The sequence below is a fragment of the Carassius carassius genome, chromosome 12, assembly GCF_963082965.1.
Source record: "Carassius carassius chromosome 12, fCarCar2.1, whole genome shotgun sequence".
NCBI classification, from domain to species: Eukaryota; Metazoa; Chordata; class Actinopteri; order Cypriniformes; family Cyprinidae; genus Carassius; species Carassius carassius.
Window position 1 is genome coordinate 7,494,455 of NC_081766.1, and position 12,223 is coordinate 7,506,677.

Below are 12,223 nucleotides of genomic sequence, written 5' to 3' on the forward strand. Positions count from 1 at the left end.
TCTCAGAGCATGAGGGAAGTTACTGTATATCAGAAACCGCAGCTATAGTGTTACATTGCGTATGTCAAAAACAGGAACGCTTTTCAGGAGGTTAAATTAAGCATTTAGATCATGTTTTTTACGCTATTTTTGTCCTAGTTACCTGTGAATTCAGTTATCAGACATTTAATTAGTAATAATTATATTGGCATTTTATGATTTTTTAGCTTGAACATCACCCAAATAGTCCACGTGACTTTTATTTTGGCAAAACACCTGAACGAAGCCCCCCCGGAAACGACATCAGTCTCCACTTGCAACAGTGTCAAAGCGTTCAGACTGAAAATCAAAACAACACAGGACAGCCTTGCTTTACGGACAGCGAACTCCGTAATTACACTAAACAATTATTGCAACAACGCACGCGGTTTTCCTCGGGACCTACAGTCAGCCCAAACGCGAAGAATGGCGAATTACCGGGCGTTTCACACCCAGCTCGCGACCATCATGGAGACTCTGACTCGCGCGGCGGTGGCAGAAATCTGCGAGCTTGTGGACGACGGTTACGCCGTTTTACACATCGAGATCTCACGCCACCAGAAAGAAAACGATGAACTCCGGCGGAAACTGCAGCTTATAGAGTCCATCGTTGCTGCGCGGGGGTACAGCGACGAGAAAACGGAAGTGCGAGACGGTCGGTGTGATCGTATTGCTCGCGAATCGCTAGTGGGCAGAAAAACGCCCGGAGGCGGGGAGTCCAGCAGCCGGGGTACAGTGGCAGAGGTAAGAAGACCATTTGTTTTGGGTATTTTGTGATTATAGTGCAAGAATATAATGTGTGTAAAAGCAATTATTATTTGTTTATGGTCGGATTCCAGACGTGTGAGATTCGTGAGGAAGAAGATTTGATACAAATGCAGATCAAAGAGGAAGGTCTCGAGCAGCCGCCGCCGCTGGGAGGTGAGGCGCCTCGGGTCATTCCTGTTATACATTACCAACTAATTAAAAAAATATATATATATATAATATTAATATGCTTGTGTTGTAATTCAAGGACATAAAATGCTTCAACAGACTTATGGCAAAGCACACAACTGCAATAAAATGCAAACAAATGTCACGGTTCAACACAAGGAATATAGATTATAAGACAATTTATACTTAACCTCAATTTCAGCTATAAAGCAGTTCTTCAAAAGACAATATTTTAATTATTCAGATCAATGTTGATTCAGTTCATCAATGTGTCAGTTTGTGAATCATGAAATGACGTCAGATTTATCTCTCCATTCATCCGATGCATCTGTGCAGAAGACAAAAGTGTCATTCAACTCAAGTCAGTTGAGAGTTGATTCTATTCAGTTCAATAAAAGTGCAGATGCTGCTGACTTCATCAATTATGAAACAACATCAGTTTCTTCTACAGAAGAGTTTGCTTTATTGTTCAGGTCAATTCAGGTTTTTCAGTGTCAGTACACTTGGATTTATAATATTTTTTTAATATTGTCTTTTTGAGCCCCAGCTGACCTAGCCAAATAAAAGATATGTATGTTTTTTTTAAGTATGTATATTGCCTTTTCAATATTTACCTTTGCATATTTTCTATGTAAATTAAAATTAATAATAATTCATACTGAAGTCATATTTAATTTCTTTATACAATACAGATTTTCTTTTAAAGCAGCTTCACAATAATAAACAGGAAAATAACAGGTAGAATTATCAGTGTCATAAGTTATGAAATGATCTCAGTTTAAGCCGTATTTAGTTCAACAGTGTCGGGGTTGCAAAGCTTCAGTTTCAGATGTAAAGCAGCTCTACAGAAGGCAATAGTCTCATTATTCTTCTCAATTTAGTTTAAGCTTGATTCAATTCAGTTCAGTAATAGTGTTAAGGATGCAGTTCATTATGAAACCGCTCTACAGAAAACAATTGTCATTATTCTGCTCAGTTTTGTTTTTATCTGATAGTTTCAGTACAGTTAGACTGATAACATTTTCTGAATATTAACTGTCTTTAAGTTCCCATTGACCAAGCCGAAGGTGACACATATGCATGCATATTACCTTGCAAACTGAAAGTATGCGTATTCCCTTTTTAAATATAATATATATTTTCTATGGCAATTGTTACTTTAATTTTCCATTAATTCATGCTTGCCTTTTTTACAACTTTTACAGTAAGATTAAAAATTTAGTAAAATATATAATTTTTGCATGTGGTGAAGCAACCAATTAAGTTTTATAACTTGTTTACATTATATATATATATATATATACGATTCAAAATATAAGTACATCTGAGGGGACATAAAAATATACTGCATACTAGGAATGTTCATAACTAACCCTTCAAAATGAGTTCATACTATGTGTGCTTCTCAGCAGATGATGATGACGATGATGACGAAGGTGAAAGTGTTTCTGCAGTAACTCACGACTCTCCGAAACCAGATGTTGCTGAACTTTCGGGACACGATTCTCACACACTCTCACACTCCCCTGACCATGACACACACTCTCACACTCTCACGTTTGCAGACACACACTCTGGCGCTGATGAGTCCCAGCACTCCAGCGTCGACTTGGCTTCTTCAGATAATGCTTCCTTCTCCCTGGCGCAAACCTCGTTGGATACCCGCGCTTCCCAAGTCCATCGAGTGTTTCATGAAGACTTGTGCATGAAGGCTGATATGGATCCGGTATCCGATTGGGCCACACACCCTGTCCGTAACACGCTCACACACTTACAGACCTCTCCACAGAGGGTTGGCGGGTCAGACTCTCTCATATCCCATAATTCTCCATTGTTTGCTGCACAGCGGCTCGTTGCTCTGGGTAACGTCTCAGGGTTGGGTCTCTATGGCCGGTTGGGTGCTCTACGGACAGGTGAAGCAGGCAAGCGACACTTCATCTGCTCGATCTGTGGGAAGAGTTTCACCACATCGCAGAGTTTGGAAACACACATGCGCATTCACACTGGAGAACGGCCGTACCGCTGTGAGCAGTGCGGGAAGAGATTCACGCAGTCCGGGCACCTCACTGCTCACCAGACTGTCCACACCGGAGAAAGACCGTACGAATGCACACGCTGTGGAAAACGATTCGCAGGGAAACAGTACCTCCGCATACACACCAAGAAACACCACCCTGACTTGCATGCGCTCTCTCATATACAGACCCACACACAGCAGGACACGTTACCCTGAAAGATACACATGCTCAGAGTGCAGGACACCACTTTTAATGTGTTAGTAGTATATTTTATATATTCTGTTGTTGTTTGCAAGTGTCCTGCAACCACTGAGAGTTTAAAATAAGACATTCAGCCAGTTCCAAGTGTACTGTTGTTTAAACAGGTCATTTTGCCAAAACTAAAGCAGTGACATGCATTATACATTATGTATACATACTGCAGGGAGACCATGTGGAAGCCAACATTAAAAAGCTAGCGTGAGTACATTAAGACTCAGATACCTTCAACATGAAATACTCACTTTGACCTGAATAGCAGATGTACTTAAAATGTACAGGATGTGTTGTTCAAAGAGTTTATGATCTAAATTAGATATAATTATAGATTAAACATTTATATTTGTTGCTAGTCACAGCAGAAAAACTTAACTGGATTTGTCGGTGTTGTATTCAATAGAAGTAAACAGTTGAGTTTCAGACAGTTAATTGCATCACAGAGTCTTTTATTTGTCTTGTCGAGGTTGATGTGTTGGAAAAGAAATTGATAATTCTGTGTAAAATGACAGTATATTATTGTGATGTTACTGTGAGGGAAAATCCACAGTACTGATTCAACTTCAGTAATTTAACAAAGAATTATTTCAAAAATGAAAGTGACAGCTGATACTCTATAAGTACTGATACAGATGAACTACAGGGAGTTTAGTCCTTTTGTTATCATGCCAGAATGAGCAACTGGAGGAAAAAACTCAGAACTGATCATTATATCCAAATACACACTCATCACCCCGTCCCTTCCTGCTGATGCTCTGAAATGACTCAATGTACACACCACCACTCCACACACACACTCTCTCTACACAACACCTGCTTCCAGTATTCAAATCTGTCTGGATGATCAGGAAATGACTGGTCTGTGTCAGTGTTAAAGTAATCACTCTGTTCCCTTCAGAAAGTTTTATTTATTCATATTTGGATCCAAATTGAGCCGATGAAAATTAACCAATAATCTGTATATCAAGAAATACAAGATTTTTTAATAATAAAACCACAACAACAACTGTTTATATATATATATATATATATAACTGTTGAATGCTTGAATCTGATTGGCTGACAAATGTTCTAAGGTGTGCAATTATTTTCAGAGAAACGCACAGCTAAAGTAGTTTGTCTTGAGGTGTTGTAACCAGGGGCACTGCACAAGATCCCGGGCCCTATGCATAGGCAGTCCTAAAGTCCTAATGGCCCAGTAACGCAATAAAATGTATACAATAAAATGTATACATACATACACATTTATACATTTTTACTTTATATACTTATATATGCACGTGCATACATCTTTAAAACTTTAAAACCAACACATCATTTTCCAAAACCTCTTACAAAACTCCTCCCACAGACCATATTTCAGAAAACATTCGAATATCATTAATCAATTTGAAATATGTGTGTTTATATGGCATTCACTTTTAAAAGCATTTTCTGCATTTACTGTACCTGTACCCATTAACCCTTTTTTTTTTTTTTTTTTTGAGTAACCCATTTAAGACACATCCAACAAAAAGTTTAACATGCATTTTTCTTTTCTCTCTCATGAAATATTTGGGACCACCAATAAAATATTGATTAGAAAAATCGTTACTTAAATCTTCAAAACAATTCTTTAAAAAAAGAAAAAGACTGCCTAACCTCACACGATAAATAAATAAATGGTCGACTGACTCTTTAATCCCCTAAAAAGGATATTCCTTACCCACTGCTGGATTCAGGTCTGTTCATAGCTATGATACCATGAATAAGTCTGGTTTGCTGTACATTTCTCAATAGGTTTGTACAGAGACCTCCAGAATCCTTTAAAGTCTGGCTCAAACCCTTCTGTCCACCTTCTTGCTCATACTTGTTTTAGAACTGTCTGATTGGTAAATTTAACACAAGTGATAGCACAGCAGCTTTTTATTACTCGTCCACTGACCACAGTCTGACCTCGGTGTCCTCATAGCTGGCTAGGGGCCTGACAAAATAGGCAAAACGTGGCATTCTACTCCTACATCCTCAGGAATTAATAATTCATAATAATAATAACAACAACAAACACTTGACATCAATATTTTTTTTACCACTGTAATTTTTTTTTAAATCTTCCTTCGGCAGACACCCATCAAAATTCATTTTTAAATAATTTAGCAAATATTATTTCCACAAACTTATTTACAGTTTCCACAGAGATATGTAGGGAACATTTTTCAACACACTGTTTATAAGAGGACATTAAATAACTATTGAGACCGTGGCAAGGCTGCATTTTGCAATGAAGAGCAATGCAGCCAATGCTCCAAAGGTCACAATGAACATACTGAATGAAGTCTTTATTTTCTTTCTTTTAAAATCGAATTTCTGTCTAGGAGTGACAGTTAATGATCTCTTCTGTGATATTTCTATCCTGTGAGTTCTGATGTTGTTTTATTACCATCAAAATGTATTTGTGAGACATTGCAAAGACTAAACCATATTGTCACATTATCTTCCATTTGATTGGCTTTCAATGTATATATCTGCATGGTTGCGTGGGTAGATATAGTTGTCCAGGACAAGGTCAGATGTTTTCTGGTGTACTTGCACATTGCCCTGACAAACACAATATTACCGGACTAACTAACAAACAGAAAAAGGCTAACAAACCAGGGTGAAAGTCCCTTTGAGCACTGTATTAAAGCATCTCTGTCAAAGCAGGCAATCTCATTGCTGCAGCCATGCTTATGAACACATTATGGGGTGTTGTGGGCTCACTAATGGGCCTGCTTTACACTGGGCTACAAGTCATGGTGCCATGTCTTCCTCCAGCTCCTCTCTCCAATGATGTTATTACAACTGATGTGGTAAGAGGCTTTAAAAGCCTTTTTCCCCCAAAGCCTTTAGATCTTATTTGTGTGTGTGTGTGTGTGTGTGTGTTTTCTTATTCTAATAATATACTTATATATATTTATAAAATATAAATTTTTCCTGTGCAGTATATGGGCACTTGGCATTTTGTGGCAGCAGCTGCATGGGATGAAGATGATCTTAAGTCCTTCAAGACCACCGACAGCTCTATTCTTCACATTCAGAAAGGCGCTAATGGCACCCTGACAGCGACCGAAGGCTATCGCGTGTGAGTGGAAAACTGCACACACACACTAGATTATACTACTTTGTGGGGTCCTAATGTCCCAAAAAAGATAGTAAAAAGAGCTATATACAATAAATATGTCTGATTTAAGAACCCCACAAAGTCTATTTATCTTTGTGCAGTCTTTTGATAAAGTAGTAAAAACAAGTTCACACACAGAGACATTTGACTGTTATATTATTTACTATATGTGAGGTTTTCAAGTATATAAAATCTTTTTGTTTATCACAGTGGAGATCAGTGTCAGAAGAATTCTTGGAGCTACTATATTTCATCTGTGACAGAACCTTTCCTGTTTAGAACCGGTAGGAACCGATGTACAATCTGATGAGTCTCAAACAGTAATTCAGCAATGACTATCCATGCTTTACACTTTATAATGGGTTAATATCAAGCAATATTATTATTATTAAATTAATAATCTTTATCATTATTTTTAGTTATTATTATTTCTTGTAAGGAATCTGCACTCGCTTAACCTTCTTATAGGGTTAGTTCACCCAAAAATCAAAATTATGTCATTAATATCTCACCCTCACGTCGTCCCAAACCTGTGAGACCTCCGTTCATCTTCGGGACACAGTTTAAGATATTTTAGATTTAGTCCGAGAGCTTTCAGTCCCTCCATTGAAGCTGTGTGTACAGTATACTGTCCATGTCCAGAAAGGTAAGAAAAACATCATCAAAGTAGTCCATGTGACATCAGAGGGTCAGTTAGAATTTTTTGAAGCATCGAAAATACATTTTGGTCCAAAAATAGGATTCTATTCTCTAATTCTCTTCCGTGTCTGTTGTGAGAGAGTTCAAAACAAAGCAGTTTGTGATATCCGGTTTGCGAATGAATCATTCGATGTAACCAGATCTTTTTGAACCAGTTCACCAAATTGAACTAAATCGTTTTAAACGGTTCGCATCTCCAATACGCATTAATCCACAAATTACTTAAACTGTTAACTTTTTTAATATGGCTGACACTACCTCTGAGTTAAAACAAACCAATATCCCGGAGTAATTAATTTACTCAAACAGTACACTACGAGTGATTCGTTCGCGAACCGGATATCACAAACTGCTGTGTTTTAAACTCTCTCACAACAGACAATGATGAATAAAGTCGTAGTTTTTGCTATTTTTGGACCAAAATGTATTTTCGATACTTCAAAAAATTCTAACTGACCCTCTGATGTCACATGGACTACTTTGATTATGTTTTTCTTACCTTTCTGGACATGGACAGTATACCGTACACACAGTTTCAATGGAGGGACTGAGAGCTCTCGGAGTTAATCTAAAATATCTTAAACTGTGTTCCGAAGATAAACGGAGGTCTCACGGGTTTGGAACGACATGAGGGTGAGTCATTAATGACATAATTTAGATTTTTGGGAGGAACTAACCCTTTAATCACTTTCAATTTATTTTAATTTTGCAACAGAGCAAACAACAATCAGACGTTTCGGCAGCAAGCCTTCTTCAGAGAATCAAGTTATTATTATTTAAAAAAATAAATGATTTCTTGTGATTTCATTTGCTTTTTAAAATGTATCACTGTGTATGCAGATTTCGATGCCTTTGTGCTGATCTGGGATGGCAAGTTTATAAACTGCCCTTCATGCATCATAATATTACTTGTGGATGAAGACGAGGAAGCCAGTGCTCTGCTGTTTGGTCAGTATCAGTATGTTTGATCACTGTACACTTTCACCTACATGATCAGAGCAGCATGTTAAACTGGATAGCAATGAAAGATTTCTTTCAACGTGCACCCACCCCAAGGGCCGCATTAAGACTATAAGGGGCCCCTGGGCTTTACCTCTTGAGGGGCCCTTCCAGGGCTCGAGAATAAGGACTGCCTGATTGCCGAGGCTAGTGTGAATGATGCTCGGGACAGTAGATGGAACGGTCACTTCCCCGATCGGGCCAGTGCTGTAGGGTGTGTGTTATATGTAGTCTATGATATCGTAATTGTTGATTTAACGATCTGATATTATCGAGTATGCATCTCACTTTACAAAAAACAAACAAAAACACACCCATTCTGTGCACGCATGCACTACGTGATGTACAGTCGTGGCCAAAAGTTTTGAGAATTACATAAATATTAGTTTTCAAAAAGTTTGCTGCTAAACTGCTTTTAGATCTTTGTTTCAGTTGTTTCTGTGATGTACTGAAATATAATTACAAGCACTTCATACGTTTCAAAGGCTTTTATCGACAATTACATGACATTTATGAAAAAAAAAGGAATTTGCAGTGTTGGCCCTTCTTTTTCAGGACCTCTGCAATTCGACTGGGCATGCTCTCAATCAACTTCTGGGCCAAATCCTGACTGATAGCAACCCATTCTTTCATAATCACTTCTTGGAGTTTGTCAGAATTAGTGGGTTTTTTGTTTGTCAACCCGCCTCTTGAGGATTGACCACAAGTTCTCAATGGTATTAAGATCTGGGGAGTTTCCAGGCCATGGACCCAAAATTTCAACATTCTGGTCCTCGAGCCACTTAGTTATCACTTTTGCCTTATGGCACGGTGTTCCATCGTGCTGGAAAACTGTTGTTGGATTGTTGGAAGAAGTTGCTGTTGGAGGGTGTTTTGGTACCATTCTTTATTCATGGCTGTGTTTTTGGGCAAAATTGTGAGTGAGCCCACTCCCTTGGATGAGAAGCAACCACACACATGAATGGTGTCAGGATGCTTTACTGTTGGCATGACACAGGACTGATGGTAGCGCTCACCTTTTCTTCTCAGGACAAGCCTTTTTCCAGATGCCCCAAACAATCGGAAAAGGGCTTCATCGGAGAATATGACTTTGCCCCAGTCCTCAGCAGTCCATTCACTATACTTTCTGCAGAAGGTCAATCTGTCCCTGATGTTTTTTTTGGAGAGAAGTGGCTTCTTTGCTGCCCTTCTTGATACCAAGCCATCTTCCAAAAGTCTTGGCCTCACTGTGCGTGCAGATGCGCTAACACCTGCCTGCTGCCATTCCTGAGCAAGCTCTGCACTGGTGGCACTCCGATCCCGCAGCTGAATCCTCTTTAGGAGACGATCCTGGCGCTTGCTGGACTTTCTTGGATGCCCTTGAAGTTCTTGATGATCCTATAAATTGTTGATTTAGGTGTAATCTTAGTAGCCACAATATCCTTGCCTGTGAAGCATTTTTAATGCAACGCAATGATGGCTGCACCACGTTTCTTTGCAGGTCACCATGGTTAACAATGGAAGAACAATGATTTCAAGCATCACCCTCCTTTTAACATGTCAAGTCTGCCATTCCAACCCAATCAGCCTGACATAATGATCTCCAGCCTTGTGCTCGTCAACATTCTCACCTGAGTTAACAAGACGATTACTGAAATGATCTCAGCAGGTCCTTTAATGACAGCAATAAAATGCAGTGGAAAGGTTTTTTTGGGATTAAGTTAATTTTCATGGCAAAGAAGGACTATGCAATTCATCTGATCACTCTTCATAACATTCTGGAGTATATACAAATTGCTATTATAAAAACCTTTCCAATTTCCAATATTTATGTAATTCTCAAAACTTTTGGCCACGACTGTAGTCTAGTAGGTTAGACTTGTGCACATGATTTAGCCTTAATGCCTCAGAATTCAAATATGCCCCTGTATATATTTCATATTTATATAATTTAATATCATATTACACACAGAGAGCCGTTTTTCTCCAAATATTAGCATGATTACAAATGTGATGATTTTATTCAGCGTACAATTTAATAAACAAGAACTTAATATCAAGTGACTTACATTTTAGACACCAAATCGTCTGTTTCGCTGTATTTCGCCAACGAAAAATTATTATAATCCACAGCTTTAGTGTGGTTCTTTCATTTTAATTTTATTTTTTTTCATTTTTCTTTCATTAACATCACAGCAGCTAGTAGCTAAATTAGGCGCGGTCACTTTAAGAGACAATGAATGCATCCAATATAATACATATACGATTTTTTTTTCTAAACTGTTTACTTTCACTTAAGACATAACCGACAGTTTTTTCGAACATATTATCCAAGACGGGTATTTTCACATATATTTTTTTTATGTATATGTCGGTACAAGAGCAAAAACAGACAAATTCGGCGTTCAAGTGTTTTGAAACGCCTCTCTCTGCGTGAGCCTTAACAGCAGAACACTGCGGTGCTGAATTGGGCTCTACACATCCTTTTCTGTTTGTTTAAACTGCGATTTGTTCGTTCAGGTGCAGGAGGAACTTAAAGGAGAACTTTGCAAACGAGAGGTCGGTTCAGTGTTGCTGATTGTGAGACGCGCCGAACACAGCCAACCAACCAACAACTCTATTACGCTTTTCCGCGTCTTGTGTTTTAATGCTTTAAAGTATTTTGAATGGTTAAATTGGCAGGTGGCAAGGCTTAATAGGACGTGAAATTTATACGCTTTCGTGACGACACGCAGCAGCGTTCTGTCAACTTTCCTCCTGAGCGTCTTTTTAGGCTGACCTCAGCCTTAAAGTAAAACTCTAATACTGTATACGTGCTGCATGTAAAGTCACCAATGCAAAGTGATCTAGTTACACAGCAGACTTATATTCATAATGAATGAATGTCTTTCTGTCCCCCATCGCAGCTCGTAATGAAATAACACCAGATGAAGTGATACAGGAATTTAAGTCAAAAATGGAGTGTGTTTTAATGGACGAAGTCTTAAAGGCACCTCTGAAAAAAGGTTTGTGTTTGACGCATTTGAATCTTGATCAGAGACTGTGACTGTAATTCCACAGGATATGTAAAACGTGTTTATCAAATCTGTATCGTTTATTTTAGGTTATTGCAAACTTGATGAGGCTGCTTAAGACACAGGTGGTAAGTGCAAACACTGCGTTTCTACACACTTTAAACTGAAAATGACATTGTTTTTATAGTTTATAGTGCATCATTTCTCACTCCTAAAGGTCACGGGCAGATGCAGAGATCTACACACTGCAGATCTACAATAAATTACTGAACTGATAGAAATAAGGATTCACTGTTTTGGGTTTAGTGACTGACTGATTAAATAAAATCAATTCTTCAATAAAACTTTGTTTTGTGAGTTGAACTTTGATTATTGGTGTTAATATCATTATGTTCCTGAGATGCTGAATTCAGATATCTCACAGATACTGGTTCAGATGCACTTAATCCATCTTAAACACACAAAGCCCTGGAAAGAATATAATTAAATATATTAAATGTTAGATGACAGATAAATATCTGGAGCAAATGTGTAAATTCAGTCCATCAATCAATGCAGGCCCATAACATTAAATGTTAATTACATTAGCAACAACAATCAACCGCAGTGATTCTGATCCAGTAAGAATTTTAAAAACAACAAATATTAAAGAGCATCCTGGCTAAATGAGAATGTGTTTGATTGAAGCAATAAACAAAAACTATTATATATAATGCTTTATTGGTGTTAATGGACAATTTATACATTTCCTTTCTTCAAAATACACTGTCAAAACTATTAACCTTAAAATACACATTTGTTTTAAAGCCTATCACTCATGTATTACTTTCTTACACGGCAAATGATGTTTGTGCAAATTACATAAATGCACTTCTTTTTAAGATTATATTTAACAGTGTATATACATGAACCACATCTCACATATAACTTTCACATGCAGTGGAATAATACATAATAACTTAGAATTACTTATAATTAACTTAACCAATAGGTGGCGTCATCAGCCCTTTAATACTACGGTTTTGCAAGAAACAGCTTAAATCCATTCAGCTTCCTCTCCTTTAAAATTTCTGTGCTTGCCCACAAATAATGATACATATTCTACAAAACATTTTACAGTAAATACTGTCTATTTTATAGAGCATTATTCATTCTTGTTTCAGTGC

The 12,223-nt window shown here is 37.8% G+C and overlaps 2 protein-coding genes across 3 annotated transcripts; both read left to right on the plus strand.

Moving 5' to 3' along the window:
* The first annotated feature begins 244 nt into the window (after window positions 1–244).
* On the plus strand, window positions 245–3,322 carry LOC132154610 (zinc finger protein 623-like). Of its 2 annotated transcripts, none has more exons than XM_059563242.1 (3): window positions 245–762; window positions 858–939; window positions 2,364–3,322. In XM_059563242.1, exons 1-3 carry the CDS (start codon window positions 445–447, stop codon window positions 3,185–3,187), a joined length of 1,224 nt encoding a protein of 407 aa, XP_059419225.1. In that variant the 5' UTR covers window positions 245–444; the 3' UTR covers window positions 3,188–3,322. The 2 variants fall into 2 exon arrangements, with proteins under 2 accessions (XP_059419225.1, XP_059419226.1); XM_059563243.1 differs by having other exon boundaries at window positions 2,367–3,322.
* A 2,569-nt stretch (window positions 3,323–5,891) lies between these two features.
* LOC132154140 (apolipoprotein M-like) lies at window positions 5,892–11,401 on the plus strand. The gene is made up of 7 exons (XM_059562756.1): window positions 5,892–6,055; window positions 6,188–6,327; window positions 6,577–6,650; window positions 7,906–8,013; window positions 10,950–11,048; window positions 11,147–11,185; window positions 11,275–11,401. The coding sequence occupies exons 1-6, from the start codon at window positions 5,930–5,932 to the stop codon at window positions 11,173–11,175; spliced, it is 576 nt and encodes a 191-aa protein (XP_059418739.1). The 5' UTR covers window positions 5,892–5,929; the 3' UTR covers window positions 11,176–11,185; window positions 11,275–11,401.
* Window positions 11,402–12,223: the final 822 nt, after the last annotated feature.